The following is a 17,308-nucleotide window of genomic DNA, read 5'->3' on the forward strand; positions in this document are numbered from 1 at the left end:
TAAAAAACTTTAGCGCAAAGAGCGAGGGATTGCGGAGGGGACAACCCATTTCATATACGGAGTAATTTTTGTTCGTTTTAAGTTTTAATGTCGCTCCTTACTTTCATTTCCAAAAACTTTTTTTTTATATTCAATACATCCTAAAACGAGTGGAAACTAAAAATAAATTATCAAACGAACTATTACAAGCACAAATTACTGCAAAGAGGAATAAGGTTGCTATAGTTGCTATCCGACCTCAACTCCTCGTCTAAACCTCCCAGGGCTACAGTGTCATTTACTTTTTATTGGAAACTATGTGTAATTTGAGTCAACCCAAAAATCTTGGTCATCCCCTTGTTCTATGCCTATCTACCTTAGTTTTGGCCTAGGATGGATGATAGACTATCTATCAAAAAGTGAAAATGACATCATTTTTATTCTTAGATTGGAGGGATCAGAATGTAACTTGGTGACAAAAATAAGCAAAAGTCCTAGATACATGATTGGCATAACTGGAACGGATCCGCTCTATTTGGAGGAGTTGAGGGGGAGGGAGGGTTAATTCTGAAAAATTACAAAAAATTAGGTATTTTTAACTTACGAAGGAGTGATTAATGAAATTTCATATTTAGAAGGACCTCGTAACTCAGATCTCTTATTTTAAATCCCGACTGGATCCAGTGTCATTGGGGGGAGTTGGGGGGAACAGGCAATCTTGGGAAACAATTAAAGCGGAGAGACCAGGATGAAACTTGGTGGGAAGAATAAAAACATGTCCAAGGTACGTGACTGACATAACCGGACCGGATCTGCTCTCTTTGGTGGAGTTGGGGGGGGGAGTTGGTAATTCGCAAAAATTAGGAAAAAATGAGGTATTTGTAACTTACGAACGGGTGATCAGATCTTAATGAAATTTGATACTTAGAAGGATCATGTGCATTAGAGCTCTTATTTTAAATCCCGACCAGATCTGGTGACATTGGGAGGAGTTGAGGGGGGGTATCCGGAATTCTTGGAAAACGTGAAAATCAAGGTATCTTTATCTTAAGAATGGGTGATCAAATCTTAATGAAACTTGATATATAGAAGGATCTTATGTCTCAGATGCTCCATTTTCAATTCGAATCGTGTTCAGGGACATGGAGGGCTGGAGGGGGGAAACAGAAATCTTGGATAACGCTTAGAGTGGAGAGATCGGGATGAAACTTGATGGGAAGAATAAGCATAAGTGTTAGATATGTGATTGACATAATTTGAACGGATCTGTTCTCTTTGGAGGAGTTGGGGGGTGTTAATTTGAAAAAATTAGAAAAATTGAGGTATTTTTAACTTAAGAACGAGTGAAGGAACTCATGTTTCAGAGCTCTGATTCCAAATCCAGACCAGATCTGTTGACATTGAGGGGGGGGGGAGTTGGACGGGAAAACCGGAAATCTTGGAAAACGCTTAGAGTGGAGAAATTGGGATTAAACTCGGTGGGTAGAATAAGCCAGTGGTGTAGATACGTGATTGACGTAACCGTAATGGATCCACTCTCTTTGGGGGAGTTAGGGGGTGGAGTTTAGTGCTTTGACGAGTTTGGTGCTTCTGGACGTGCCTGGACGATGAATTTGGTAGGCACGTCAGAGAGCTGTACACATTGACTTGATAAAGTCGTTTACCTCGATTCGACCATCTGGGGGGCTGAAGGGAGAGGAAAAATTAGAAAAATTAGGTATTTATGACTTACGAGTGGGTGGTCAGATCTTTATGAATTTGGATATTTAGAAGGATCTCGTGACTCAGAGCTGTTATTTTAAATCCCGACCGGCATTAAGCTTCTGATGTCCCTTTTAAATCAATCTATTGATTCTTAGAATAGAGCTAGAGCTTCTTGAACATATGGCACGCTGCATAATTTTTTTTCTATTATCTCTTTTTGTGAGCAAAAGATAAGGAATCAGTATTTTTTTTTTTTTGGGGGGGGGGGTAGATTTGGATTCTGAAAATATATTGTCTATAAGCTATTGCTATGGGGAGTTCAGTAATAGGCTATATATTGTCAAACCTAATTAGTTGTAATTCAGTTTGGTCTTAGGACTGTCCGGATGTCGAAGGTGGGTATCAATTCACAATTAGGGCTCTTGAAAAGACAACACTTTAGAATTCCGGAAACAACTTTAAAAATCCTGTAAAACTGACTAATAATATTCCTAAAAGTGCTTCATCTTAATTTAATTGAACTTTCAGTTTAAATTTTTTTCTTCAATTTACTTCAGTTCAGTTTATTAAAGGATTTATGTCAGATCCGCAACTTTTTATCTTCAAAACTTCACGATCTAACCTATTGAGAGTAGAGAGATGCCCTGATGTTTATAAAAAACTTACAAGTTCTAAATGAAGCAACGAGATGCCTATAATCAAAACAACACCGGCTAAGCTTTGACCGTAAGCAATCAAGTTTTGCAGGTCTAGTGAAAAAAGGAAATTTGAGTGGAAATAAGGATTTCTGTTATTAGAAAAGGAACTTTTGAGATCTCTTGGGGCTTTTAGGACATTTTTACGAATCCTTGAAAATAATATACATGTTTATTAACTGTTTAACGCCATAGAACATTTGTTGGTAGAACAGGTACATGGTACCTATGATACCATAGAACATGGTAGAGCAGGCCTGTTTAATGTGATCCCTACATTAGGGACGTGATTTATTGTTTTCCCCTGTAAATCAGACTATCGCGTGGATCAATGATAATGTTTCCTTTTAGGCCTCCAAGTATTTTCTAAGGAGATCCAGTGTATTATCGAATTTTTCCGTGTTTATCTAAGTGAAAGCCTGCCATTTGCTAAGGCTACACGTCAGAATTTATCCTTTGAGACCGTAAGACTCTGTTGAATAAAAGTCTTTAGAAGCGTGAAATAGTTTGTTTTTACGATTGCGAAGCAGAATACTGAAGTCTAGAAATACGAAGAGAAGTATTTCCTGGCTTGGAGAAAAAAAATCCAGGCGCCTATAATTCGAACAATGGGTGAAAGATCCTCGAAATGTTGTAAGTCCACTTTACTCAAATGAAGATAAGGTTGAATATAGTGAAATTTACGAAATTTAGAATGTTGTTGAAAGAACACTGGAAAGAAATGATAAAAACAATGGAAAATTACGAAATGACTGTGCTACCTTTTGGGTACTTACGTGTTGTTTCGACCACACTCAAGTTCTTGATCTATGTAAAACCGGTTTCTCTATCTGTATTCGGAGATAATTAGCTTAGCCTGAGTTAAATAAACTAATGTGAAGTATACTGTGATTTTTGTGTGTGCTAAAGTTTTTACTGTTTTAAAAAGTAGAGTTGAGAGAAAGAGTCAAACTTTAGCGCAAAGAGCGAGGCGTTGAAGAAGGAACAGCCCCTTTCATATACGGGGTAATTTCTGCTCGTTTTAAGTTTCAATGTCGCTCCTTACTAAAAAAAAACCAGTTAAAACTAGTTAAAAAAACTTGTTTTTTTATTTAATTTCTGAGCGTTTTTTAGTTAATCCATGTTTTGGTTTCGGGTCTCCGCAGATAAATAGTTAAAGCGAAATTTGTATATTTATTTATTTGGCTAAATGACTTTCCCATAGTTTTGATCGAATGATTTTGAGAAAAAGGGAGGGGGAGGAGCCCCAGTTGCCGTCTAATTTTTTGGGTACTTTAAAAGGAAACTAGAACTTTTAGTTTTTACGAACGTTTTCATTAGTGAAAGATATACGTAACTTACGAATTAGCTTACGTAACAAACTTCTATATTCGGTTGCCTTTACTACGTATATGAGGGGGTTCGGCCACTCGTCATACCTCGCTCTTTACATTAAAGCTAAAATTTTGTCCCCTGTATCACAAAAGCCGTAGAATAAATAGTTGAAATTACTTAAAAATACTTTAGCGTAAAGATTGAGGTATTAGGAGGAGGTGAACCCCTTATATGCGTAATATTTTGTTCGTTTTAAGTTTTAGTCCTACTCCTTACTTTCTGTTGAAAAACTTTTTCATATTTATGTTTTCATTGTTTTTTTTTAAAAATAATGCTAGAAAATGCTGCGCCCCCATCATGAAAATCTTCTTCCCCCATGACAAATTTCTCCATGGAAAGTTTCCCTTACATAACCTTCTCTTCTCAACCCCTCCTCCCAACCCAAAAATCTCCCTGAAAACTTCTGTACAGTTCCCAATAACCATTACTGTATGCAAACACTGTCAAAGTTTGTAACTTGCAGCCTCTCCCACGGGGACTGTGGGGGAGTAAGTCGTCCCCAAAGACATAGTTATAAAACTAAAATTAAAATTATAAAAAAATGGCTATATCAGAATTTTGATCTGACGACTTTGGGAAAAAAATGAGCGTGGGAGGGGGCCTAGATGCCCTCCAATTTTTTTGGTCACTTAAAAAGGGTACTAGAACTTTTCATTTTCGTTCGAATGAGCCATTTACTCATTTCCGTTCTCGCAAAATTCTAGGATCACTGGGTCGATACCATCACCCCTGGGAAAAAGAAAAAACAAAAAAAAGAAACAGATAAACACGCATCCGTGATTTGTCTTCTTGCAAAAAATACAAAATTCCACATTTTTGTAGATAGGAGCTTAAAACTGGTACAGTAAGGTTCTCTAAGGTTCTCTAAAAACTGGTACGTAACTTTTGATGGGCAAGACTAAACTTGATGAAACTTATATATTTAAAATCAGCACTAAAATACAATTCTTTTGATGTAACTATTGGTATCAAAATTCCGTTTTTTAAAATTTTGGTTACTATTGAACCGTGTAGCTCCTTACTACAGTTCGTTACCACGAACTGTTTGATTTGTCATCTACTTAGAAAAAGTATGAAAGCCTGTGATTAATTCGAGAATTTGTTTTGAAACCAGCTGTCAAATTTTGCGGCTCCAGTTTGACTGCATTTGGATCCTTGTAAACGTTTTGTCCCTTAAAAGTGAAATTATTTCACCTGCCATCTCCCCACTTATAAAATTATACAATCCTCAAATCTTAAAACTGATTGTTGATGGAATGAAGGAAACAAAAAAATCTTGGAAAAATCAGGTGAATTGTATTCTTATTGCGGAGTTTGATGTCATTGACTTTTGCTATGAAAAAAGAAGATAAATGCACACGTTCGGTTCCAGACTTATACTCCCTTCTTTTTACGATAAATCTCAATTATGGGTAGGTTCACCTCTTGCTTAAACATTTAGCACTGCTAAAATACGGAGGCTGATTGCTCCTTTAAAAGAGATGGAATGAAGCAAAGGTATCACATGTACGAAGGTAGCCCTGAGGCGCAAAGCCCAGATAGCATATGATTTTTCTCCCTCTTGCTGTTATTTTTTTTTTAATATATTAGTACTGCTCTTTACTTTTTTTAAGTGTTATTTTCAAAATTTGAGCTCATGAAAGATAATAATACGGACCATGTTGCCTTATTTTGTTCCCATTGCACACGTTGAAAATCTTACTCTGATCTTACTTGTAACTCTGAATTGAATATGGGGCAAAATTTCCACCTTTCGATTAAATGTATCTGAATGAGGGAGGAACTTTCCCCCATAGGACTGCACGGATCATACCCGTCGTAGGGATATTTTTTTTTACCTTCTATAGTGAAACATACCTTCTTTTGGACGCCATAGTTGAACTTTTATCCGATGCCAGACGGGGTTACAGGGTTGTCTACGGCAACATGTAACGTTTAATCAATAAGACTGATATAGTTCATGAAATATATTTTATATACCGAGTCTCATTGAAAACATGGTGGCACGAAAGACTCCTCTTCTAAGTTCTGTCCAAGGAAATTCATAAAAAAAAGAATGGCGAAAAGACTGTTGAAATGCACAAAAATACGAACATTTAGGTATAAAAAATTTTGTCGTTGAAACTTCTTCGAAATCCATGCCTCTTAAAAAGCATTCTCTTACCGCCCCATGATTCAGCCTATGATGCATAGATGCTGGGAAATGGAATTTATGTTCATTGATTGTCCTTCAGCACTTTAAATAAAGTCATTCTTTTTTTCTTTTTTTTTTTTTTAAAGACGTTAATGACAAACGAAACAATGTGGTTTCTATGGTACCCAACGCACTACAGGTCATAAACCAAATATTTTTTTGTAAAATGGCTACAAAAATAATAATGAGCGTTGGTGTCTCTTAGATGTATATATTGATCGTTTTTGAACTTCCAGAATACGCTCACATAATTATTTATGCGAGAGAAAGTGGTGTGAACCTCCCTCCCCCGAGAAAATATCATGATTCATTTTCAATCATTACAACGCTTTTAGCTTTATATGTATTTTAGTCATCCAAGAGGGAATTTTTCTCTGTATCTCCTCTCCCCTCTCAACGTACTTATTTATCCATGTCATGCAAAATATATAGTCAGTATCAATACAAGGTTGCTGTAAAAATAGAAAGAGAGATAAACAAAAACATCGATAATTTCCTCAGTCACTGGGGGTTCTGAACCAAGATCTGATGAAACATTTTATGACACAAGAGCTTGGATATGTTTAAATATATTATCTCTTGTTTAGTTCATTTTTATGACACTTGGTATTAACCAAGTGACATGTAGCGATCGCAAATTCTGTCGGTCTGTCGGCCTGTCCTGGTTTTGCTACTTTAGGCACTTCCAGGTAAGCTAGGACGATGAAATTTGGCAGGCGTATCAGGGACCGGACCAGATTAAATTAGAAATAGTCTTTTTCCCGATTTGACCATCTGGGGGGGAGTGGGGGCCTGTTAATTCGGAAAAATAGAAAAAATGAAGTATTTTTAACTTACGAACGGGTGGTGATGGGATAATGAAATTTGATATTTGGAAGGATATCGTGCCTCAGAGCTCTTATTTTAAATCCCGACCAGATCCGCTGACATTGGGGGAGTTGGAGGGGGAACCTAAAATCTTGGAAAACGCTTAGAGTGGAGGGATCGGGATGAAACTTGGTGGGAAAAATAAACAGTCCTAGAAAAGTCCTAGATATCTGATTCATAAAACCGGAACGGATCTGCTCTGTTTCGAAAAGTTGGGGAGGGGGAAGATTAATTCTGAAGAATTAGACAAAATGTGGTATTTTTAACTTACGAACGGATGATCGGATCTCAATGAAATTTGATATTTAGAAGGATATTGTGTCTCAAAGCTTTAAATTTAAATCTCGACCGGATCTGATGACATTGGGGGGAGTTTGGGGGGACCTAAAATCTTGGAAAACGCTTAGAGTGGAGGGATCGGGATGACACTTGGTGGGAAAAATAAGGAGAAGTCCTAGATGCGTGATTGACATAACCGAAATGGATCTGCTCTATTTGGGGGAGTTTGGGGGGAGGGGAGGGTTAATTCTTAAAAATTAGAAAAAAGTAGGTATTCTTAACTTACGAAGGAGTGATCGGATCTTAATGAACGATCCGCTCTCCTTAATGAGCGGATCCGTCGGTTGACGGATCCGCTCATTAAGGAGAGCGGATAAAATATGAACTAGGGAGATGAGAAGTGGAGGCCATGGATAAAATTGCTGAGGATCTGGAAGATGCAGCTAGATGGCATAATAGTAAAATATTATACTGGCAGGTTAATAAATTGAGAGGGAGTAGTCAATCCGGACTAGTCCTAGTTAAAGATAGGAATGGGGCCACAATTAGTGATAAGGAAAGAGTTAAAGAGAGATGGGTGGAAAATTTTGAGAATGTGCTAAACCGAGATACAGTTGCAGGAAAAGATATAGATGAAAGTGAAAAAGTTTGTGATACCTTGGATGTGAAGGAAGATTTGTTTGTGAGGAGGAATTAGCAACAGTACTAAAAGGATTAAACAATAATAAGGGCCCAGGTGCTGATAGTGTGATAAATGAGTTTCTTAAACATTGTGGTTCTGAAGTTAAAAATAAGCCACTGAAGATTAAGAATATGATTTTTGAAAAAGAGGAAGTACCTAATGATTTCAGCAAAACCTTAATTAAACCACCGTATAAGAAAGGTGACAAGAGTGAGTTTTGTAATTATCGAGGCATTAGTCTGGTCTCTGTAGGTAGCAAATTACTTAGTAATATGATAGTTTTTGGACTGAGAGATGCTGTAGACAAAGTTTTAAGAGAAGAACAGTGCGGTTTTAGAAAAGGAAGAGGATGTGTCGACCAAGTTTTCACTCTTAGGTTAATAATTGGAAAGTCTCTTCGTTGTCAAACACCTTTGGTCCTCAGTTTTAGCGATTATGAGCAGGCGTTCGACTCTGTTGATAGAAGAGCTTTAGCAAAGGTCTTATTCTTATATGGCATACCAGACAAATACATTGAAGTGATTTGTGCTATGTATGAGAATAATACTGCTGCGGCTAAGGTAGGAAATGAGGCTAGCAACAGGTTTGGTATTTAATCAGGAGTTAAGCAGGGTTGTGCTCTATCCCCCCCTTTATATTGATCATTTTGATGAACTTCGTCTTATGGAGCACAGGCAAGGCAATTGGAGACTCACGAAATCCAATGGAGAGAGAAAACTCTTCTGGACTTAGATTATGCTGATGATTTAAGCATATTAGATGAAAGTGTGAGCAAAATGAATAAAGTTTAGAGTTTTTGCGAGTTCAAGGTGCTAGAATAGGTTTGGAAATTAATGCTTCTTAGTCACTAAGTCACCAAGGCTAGGAATAAACGAAGATGAAAAGGTGACGTTGGGTAACGGAAAGATTGATCGGGTGGGCAGCTTCACTTACCTTGGTAGTATTATTGATAAAGACGGTGGGAGCAGTGAAGATGTTAAAAGTAGAATAGCTAAGGCTCAGGGTGTTTTTTTCACAATTAAAAAAGGTTTGGAAAAATAGGAAGATAAGTTTGCAAGCCAAGATTAGAATATTGGAAGCAACAGTGATGCCAGTGGTCAAATATGGCTCTGAAGCATGGACGCTCCGAAAAGCGGACGAAAATTTACTAGATATTTTATAGAGAAATTGCCTACGGATTGTTCCGGGTCACCGGGTGACTGACCGTATTTCAAACAGCAGGTTGTACGGAAAATATGGTTCAATACCAATTTCTAGGGCTACAATGAAAAAAAGGTTGAGATGGCTAGGCCACGTTCTGTGGATGAAGGATGACAGATTCCCGAAGATTGTCCTTTTTGGCCAACCAGCTGGGGCTACATGGAAAGCAGGTCGTCCTCGTGTAGGGTGGGAGGATGTCTTAAATAGAGATTTAAAGGAAATGGGAACTTCCTGGGAAGGTGTAAAGAGGGAGGCCTTGAATAGATTAGGTTGAAGGAGGAGCGTGTGTAGCTGTGCTGGCCTCAGGCGGCTTGCTGCTGCAGTGAGTTATTATTATTATTATTATTATTATTGTTATTAGTATTTAATTTCTGATCGTTTTTCAAATAATGCCAGAAAATCTGACTCCACCTTCACTTAAAAATCCCTCCTCCCCACGGAAATATCCTGTGGACATTTCAATCCCGGTGAAAATTTACCCAGGATAATTACCCTTATCATTTCCGCGTGTAGAAATGAGTCAGCAAAGAGAAAGGCTTGTAGGCCTTTGATGGGTAACACTAAACTCAATAAAACACTAAACTTATGTATTTGGAATCAGCATAAAAACAGATTCTGTTCATATATACTTTGGCATAAAAAAATTCATTTTTTAGAGTTTCGGTTACTATTGAGCTGCGTCGCTCCTTGCATACAGTTCGTTACCACTAACTGCTTGACACACAGTTTGCAAAATAAACGCTCTATCTTGAACAAAACTTAACTTTTGTAGCTCAAGAGCTAAAATATTTGGTTCCAAAATCTGGACAGAAAACTTATTTTGGAAAACGGGCTCCAGCTTTGCCCCCCTTCCCCCAGAATTTTGACGAAATTACGCCACTGCAAAACTGTATTACAAAATCTTCTGAAACATTTCAGCTTTGCTTTCTTTGAAATCTGTTGTTCAAGGGGACTTATCTTTGGGATTTATGGATTTACCGTTGGTAGAAGCAATCTCCACCCGCCTTTTTTTTTTTTTTTTTTTACTAAATAGCTACTATTAATGGAAACTTTATACTTTATTCCCATAGATAACTATTTCTGTGAATGTTAAAGGTACAGAAATGGTCCATTCTTACGTCGGAATTTGGAAGATGAAATAAATTGGCTGTATTTTATGAGAGGCAGTAGAAAGTAGAGTGACACGAGAAGGAAAATGATGTAGACATAATTCGGAGGAATGTAACTTAACAAAATTTATGAGTAATACATTTTCTTGAGTAACTCGTAGTCTGGCAACTCTGGCAAGACCTCAACATTTGACGCTCAGTCTTAAAGAGAACTGTTTATAACTTTGTATATTAACTTTATTTATGGATTTATTTTCTGCTCCATCATATATTTTTTAATATCCTGGGTATCTTAAGTGCTTTTGCCGTAATACCTTAATCGCACCAAATATAATATTGCTTTTTTACACTTGTTGTTTGCTTTGAAAGTTCGTTTGTATTTTTGTAAGGGAGTTGCTTAAACAGTTCCTTTACTTCGGTATCAATGTCATGAAACAGAATATATCAGTCATGATTGCATAATTGTTGTTACCCTTTAATCTTTGCGACTTTTATTATTCAGTGATTATAATAAAAATAGAAACACCATGAAGGATTTCTAACGGTGTCTTATGAAGAACTGAGAGTTATTAAGAAAACTGAAACTGACCTGTACTTCCGTCAACAAAACTACTTTCTGATGATTCATATAATGAAAAGTAGTTTTTTTTTTAGAATTTCAGTTGATTTTCTCTTTAGCATGTACAATTCAAATACTTAGGAATTTTTCTCTTTTAAACCTCTTGTGCAATCTTATTTAGAGAACAATATGCCCCTAATAACCCCCTCCCCCAGTTCTCGCTAATAATTTGCATATATTAGTAATTGTAAATTGATTAGTAATGTCCCACTTTTTTCAGTTTTTCTGCTTAAGGATTAAAATGTTGTATTGTAGTTAAAATTTTCGATAAAATCAGAATATTAGAAAGAATGTCAATGAACAATGGTTTTTGTTGAATAAATCCTTAATAATAATTATACTGCGGAATTTTTGGTGGACGGGAAGGGATGTTATTGTTCTTATGGATGGAAATTCTGCATGAATTTTGATTTTCTAAGCGACTAAAGCCATCGCGACCTTTACAATATGGATTATATACGTTGTACACATATGTTTGAATACGTTGAAAAATTGTATGTAAATAGAGAAATAGAAATTTTACAATTTTAAATCGCTTAAAACAGATGTCCTGCTAGCATTTATCAACAACTCTCCTCCCCACCCCATGGAATTTCCTTGCAAGAAATTGAACATAATGCCCTTTTTGGCATTTTCCATCTCTGTGTTAGTCGGAGGGTAAATTTAATACTTTATTCTATATAGGAGAAGACTGTTGTAATGGGAGGGGCACTATTACCCTCTGCCATACCACCAATAACAAAAGTATAAACTAAAACTATTTCTGGAAATCAAGAGGAATAATATATTCCTCTTGGAATTACCAAAACTGATTCCATATTTATCTGAAGGCTCAATGAAAAATAGAATATTTAGGCATTACAATGCACTCTTTGGAACACATCCCCTCCATGCCTACTAAATGACTCAGGGCTCCTCCTTCATAGAAGTTTATGCGCTCTTACATCTCGCTGTATATAATTTCATGAACTATGAAGCGCAGCTAAGTGCTACTTAAGTGCAGCTTTAAAAATGAATATCAGTAACTTTTATTTTCAATAAGAAGGGAAGCATAATCCCGCAGCACGCTTATTCTGGCTTAGTCGAAATGAAAAGAGTTGAGACATTATCTCCTACCCTCCCACCATACCTCTTTCTATATTTATCTGATGGGCAATGGAAAGCTATACAATTTGGGCATTAAAATATACTCTTTTCGGCATCTGATACAAATAGAGATGCATCCGTGATCTTCTTGAAGTAAGAAAGGCGTATTTGTCTGAAACAATTAAAGGCATATCCGTGTTTTTCTTTGTAGAAGAAAGCAACATTCCAAGTTATTGTAGACAGGAGCTTGAAGCCTCTATTGTTTTTTTTTTCTAATATGGTGAATCTAGGAGTGTAATTTTCGCTGAGTTTTGAGGGCCCTTTCGAAAATCGTGCAAATTTTCTCATGCTTCTAGCTTTGATGGATTATCTTAACTATATTAAATTTTATATATTTGGATTCAGCATAAATAGCCTATACTTTTGATTTATTAATTGTTAGCAAAATTCCACTTTTTGGAGCTTCTGTTACTATCGCCCGGAGCTGCTCCTTATTTACAGTTCGTTCTTACTAGCTGCTGGATAATCAGGATTTGAGAATCACTACAAGCTGCAGACTGTCCTTGATCAGTTTTTTTTTTTTTGTTCTTTATGAGTACACTAGAGCGTTGTACCCTTCGTTTGCGGGACTTGATTTTTATAAGTTGGGGGGGGGGGTCATTGCGCAATTGTTATGCCTGGGGGCTGTATTGTATTTCACATTCAAAGTATTTCTGTAATAAGACGGTGATTTCACCACTTAGCACCCATATTGCAAGTTTAATACCACCAAATAAAGGTAGTCTTGGCGAAAATCCCCTCGCCTCCATAATGATCTGAAGGACCTCTCACGAAAAGTCGAAAATTTTTGCCAGTAAATGAAATTTTTGAGGCTTTAGCCCCCCCCCCCTCATGACAAGGTCCACTGACCTCCCTGCTGTCGGAGTAAAAATATAAAATACTGCTCATCCTTGACTACTTCAGTCTACGCGTTAGCACAGATAAGCTAACAACGATGTGTCTTTCGTGGATTATTTTTTCTGTATTCGATCGGAAATGAAAAATTATGCTGCCTTTTTTAGCAGTCGAAATTGATCAGTGGGCAGCGAGCCTCTCTCCTGCCTCTTTTTTGCCCTAGCTAACACCACAACCCTTCATGGAATTGGTTCAAAATTTTGAGGAATGTTTTTCACATAGAAAAATCGAAAGGTCCTTAAATTCTTTCCTCCTAGGGGTAAGCCTAAGAAATAAAATAGTCTGACATTTTTTAGGAGGGGAACGAGACACTCTCTGGAGGGATCTAATTTCCAAAATACTATTATAAAAAAGGTAACATTGGTGTGCAAAGTAGGAGAATAAGGGAGTGCCACCCTATCTAATATTTCGGATAACTGGATTTTCTCTAAAAAATTGGACAGCAATTTAAATTAAAACAGAATAATTTTTTTCAAATTGAAAGTAAAGGGCAACTTAAGAATTTTGAACCAGGCGAAAATTATCCTACATAGAAACACTGAATAGCAGTAGATAAAAATGTGTTGCAGTTCCGAATCAGCTTATTGGTCACGACTTTTCACTATCGTTCACTTTGAAATATAAATTCATCTTAGGTTTTGCTTATATACACATTTTGAAACTTAGATTTTGTTTCACTAAAAGTTTCATTATGGTGCCACATGTATGAAACAGTATTTTTAAAATCTGCTCCAGGTACAACTTTTTTGACTATTACACTACATTTCCCATGACTGTATATACCTTAGGTGACATTAAGAAAATATAGCCGATTAACTCCATAAAACACAACATAAATATCGGTACTCATGTCAAACTCAGTAGACAATTTGGTAGAAAAATGTCTAACATTTTTTGGTGTTTGCCTAGGTGGTTGTGCCGGAAAAACGTAATCAAGACCATTATAGGATGGGCTTAATCATAATATCAAGTCATGAAAAAGAAAAACCTCTCGTTTTTTTTATGGTTAGAATGTTATTTTGTCATTTATTTGCTACTAATATATGTTTTGAAATACTCTTGAGAAGCGACACTGTGGAAAGTTGGTAAAGTGCTTAGACTTTAAGACATAAAAAAAGAAACAAAATCTGCTTGATCGATTATGCACCTGAAAGGGTCTGATTTTTAACAGACAGAATTTATTTTGTTTCCAATGTAAGCTCTGAACGTTTGATAATATTTCAGGACATTGATTTGTTAATGGCTGAAGGGAATAAATCTCGAACCGTTGCTGCTACAAATATGAATTCCGAATCTTCTCGATCTCATGCTGTCTTTTCAGTAATACTAACACAGTCGTTGATTGATCCAGTGACTGGTGTTGAGGGAGAGAAAGTTAGTAAAATGTCTTTGGTCGACTTGGCAGGCAGTGAAAGGGCAGTCAAGACAGGAGCTGTTGGTGATAGACTGAAAGAAGGGTCTAATATTAACAAGTAAGTCTGACTTCTAAACGCTTATATTTAACTTTGTCTGTTGAGGGGACGAGATCTTCAAACACGAACGTTCAAGGCTCCAAGATTCAGAAATTTGATGCCCATTTAATGGCATATTATTCATCTACATGCGAAAAATGCTTTGGCTAACGTAGGTTTGAAGAAGACAAAGGCATGGTATCGGAAGTGTGTTTCATAAACGTAACTTTTATGAGTGTAAAGTTTGAATCGTTTGTAGTTGCTAACTGTCACAACTTCATACTTTTTTCACAAGTTTTCGTTAGGTTTCGTATTGTCACAACTTCATAGTTTTGTCGTACGTTTTAGTTAGGTTTCGTACTGTCACAACTTCATACTTTTGTCGTACGTTTTAGTTAGGTTTCGCACTGTCACAACTTAATAGTTTTCTCGCACGTTTTTGTTAGATTTCGTACTGTCCCGCGTACGACAATCAGTGATATTCAACATGAAAAGTTTTTTGCTTCTGCTCTTAAAAATTTATCCTGTACAAAAGAGTAAAATAATAATCTTTTCTAAAGAAGTTACCAAAAATGTTCCATTGTCGCAAAGGGGACTAAGAGGACGAAGTTGCGCATAAAGTATCCAACTCGTAAAAAGAAAAAAAAAACATTAAACACGAGGGTGGTCTGAAGCGATTTCGGTCTTCTACATAGATGCTATCGCTGTTCACATCACTGTTTTTCTTTCTTTTTTGTCCGTTTCCGTGTGAGATCTCTAGCCATTGTTTTTAGTAGTTCAATGTAAGCAAATCCTTTAGAAGAGTTTAGGTGCGTTCATTGTTAAAAAAGCTTCGTGCATTAATAAAATTGTTCGTAAAACAAGGTTTAGTGTCAGCCAAATTTCACCTATTGATTTCTATATGGATGATGACTCATTGTCTTCACCCCGGTAGAATGAGTAGTCAAGTTTAACCCACTTAAAGTCCAAGATGCGTGAAGGACGCCTGAAAAATCTAGCAACACTGGAAACTATTGAACAACTGGATGACATTGTTTTGGAGGTTCAGTTGACAACGATTTGTGAAACCCCTAGCTCTTTTTAGGCACTACAAAGATGTGTCAGCTAGTTTTTGCTCTAGGAACTGCAGGCAATAAGCAAATTCACTCAAGGAAGAAATTACATTTTGTATTTGTCAATTTAAGTGCAAATATCTCAATACTGATTACATGTACTAGATTTATTTTTAGATACTGTCAGAAACCCTCTGCCTTTCAACTAACTAATGGATTACTCAAACTAAGTTAATCAAAACTAAATAATTTGACTATAAATTAAATTACTTTCATAAAGTTAAGATTTGCGCCTGATGTGATAGTGAAAGGATATAAGCCTCTTCTTTTTTTGTTGCTTTTTGTTTCTTTTGCGTTTTGTCTTTTGTTGACGATGGTCGTTGAAAATAGAACCGAAGTATCCCGTTCAAGGTATTTAAGATGTTCTCCTCTTTCATAGAAATAAAGTGGGTAAATTAATTGCAATTTTAATAGTTTAAGATGTTGTAGCACCAGAAAGTGTCGGAGACAGGTATAAAAAAAGAGAAAAAATATCGTATAGACTAGAAATCTTGTATAAATAGAAATACCTGCTTGGAAAGATGGCTTCAATTACCCATTGTTTATCCTCACGAGATTGTTTTCATAGCTAAGCCATGGACATTAGCCAATTATATAGGGATACAATTTGTTTTCCATGTTATTGATATCTTTCAACCAACTTTTGTAAGTCAAAGACTCAATTGTGATGGATGTCCTCTGCTTGAAACCGTCCGAATATAATTTGAAAGTTCGTTAGAAAAAGCTTTTTTTTTTATCTTGGAGTAATTTTCCAATTCAGAGGATTTTCTTCTTTTGGTTAAGACTAAGAAAACTCTCAGAGTATTTTCACTGCTCTGGGAAGTTTCCTTGCGCTGTAATACTAGTTAAAATTCATGGTCTTCAAGAAAATTTGGAAGTATGTGGCTCAATAACTGTGGATATGTAATAAAAGTAAGGAATAAAAATAATAATCACTACGGATTTAAAGAGATACCTATAAATGCTAAGTAAATGCTATATAATATTCAATTACAAAAACATCAATAAAGATCGAAAATGTCGTGACCCAAAAGAACTAGATTTGAGACTTTCAAATTGACTTATTTTATTTGCCATAATTATTTTCAAACTGCCATAAATATTTCCTAGAAATTTCGAAAAGATACCGAAGTTTCTATTGCAGGGCTTGAAGAGTTAATTTTATCAACTCTAGTCTGATGTTAAATGATCCCTAAGAATTCCAGTTTTCGAGTTATGGTGGTTTTGAGTTATAGCTGGAAAAAAATTGTCGAACATTACTTGAAATTTTGAAAACTTCCGAAGAAATTTTCTTCTGTGTTCTCGATCACTATATCAGAAATTTTTTTTCCAAGATTCCTATCTCTTAATGTTACCGAGCTAAAGACTGGTAGTTATAATAAATGGGTTAAAAAGGAAAACTAAATTAGAAGCGCTGCTCTGCAACACAGTGAGGATATTCCAATGATATGTTCTGGAAGGGCTTGCCGTAAATATTTTGGATATAATATGCTTAAAATGTTTATCCTTTTAATTCACCTGGCTTTCATTTACCTGCTAAATCAACCACTAGAACTAAATCTCTCACTTTATGCCATAAAATACATGTAAAAATTCATTAACCATCAAACAGTTCGTGGTAACGAACTGTAGTAAGGAGCGACCCGGCTCAATAGTAACCAAAACTCTAAAAAATGGAATTTTGATACCAATACCTACATCAAAAGAATCGCATTTTAATGCTGATTTTAAATATATAAGTTTCATTAAGTTTAGTCTTACCCATCAAAAGTTACGAGCCTGAGAAAATTTGCGTTATTTTAGAAAATAGGGGGAAACGGCCCCTAGAAATCATAGAATCTTAACGAAAATCACACCATCCGATTCAGCGTATCAGAGAACCCTACTGTAGAAGTTTCAAGCTCCTATCTACAAAAATGTGGAAGTTTGTATTTTTTGCCAGAAGGCAGATCAAGGATGCGTGTTTATTTGTTTTTTTGTTTTTTGTTTTTTTCCCCAGGGGT

General features: G+C 36.1%; 1 protein-coding gene across 1 annotated transcript in view; it reads left to right on the forward strand.

The window, feature by feature from the left end:
• Positions 1-17,308, forward strand: part of LOC136041998 (kinesin-like protein KIF13A) — a gene marked incomplete in the record, with an annotated part of 206,048 nt that overhangs the window by 66,449 nt on the left and 122,291 nt on the right. Inside the window, 1 exon segment of the mRNA XM_065726827.1 lies at positions 13,967-14,214. Coding sequence (XP_065582899.1) covers positions 13,967-14,214 — 248 coding nt within the window.

This window comes from Artemia franciscana, unplaced genomic scaffold (assembly GCF_032884065.1).
Source record: "Artemia franciscana unplaced genomic scaffold, ASM3288406v1 PGA_scaffold_55, whole genome shotgun sequence".
Classification (NCBI taxonomy): Eukaryota; Metazoa; Arthropoda; class Branchiopoda; order Anostraca; family Artemiidae; genus Artemia; species Artemia franciscana.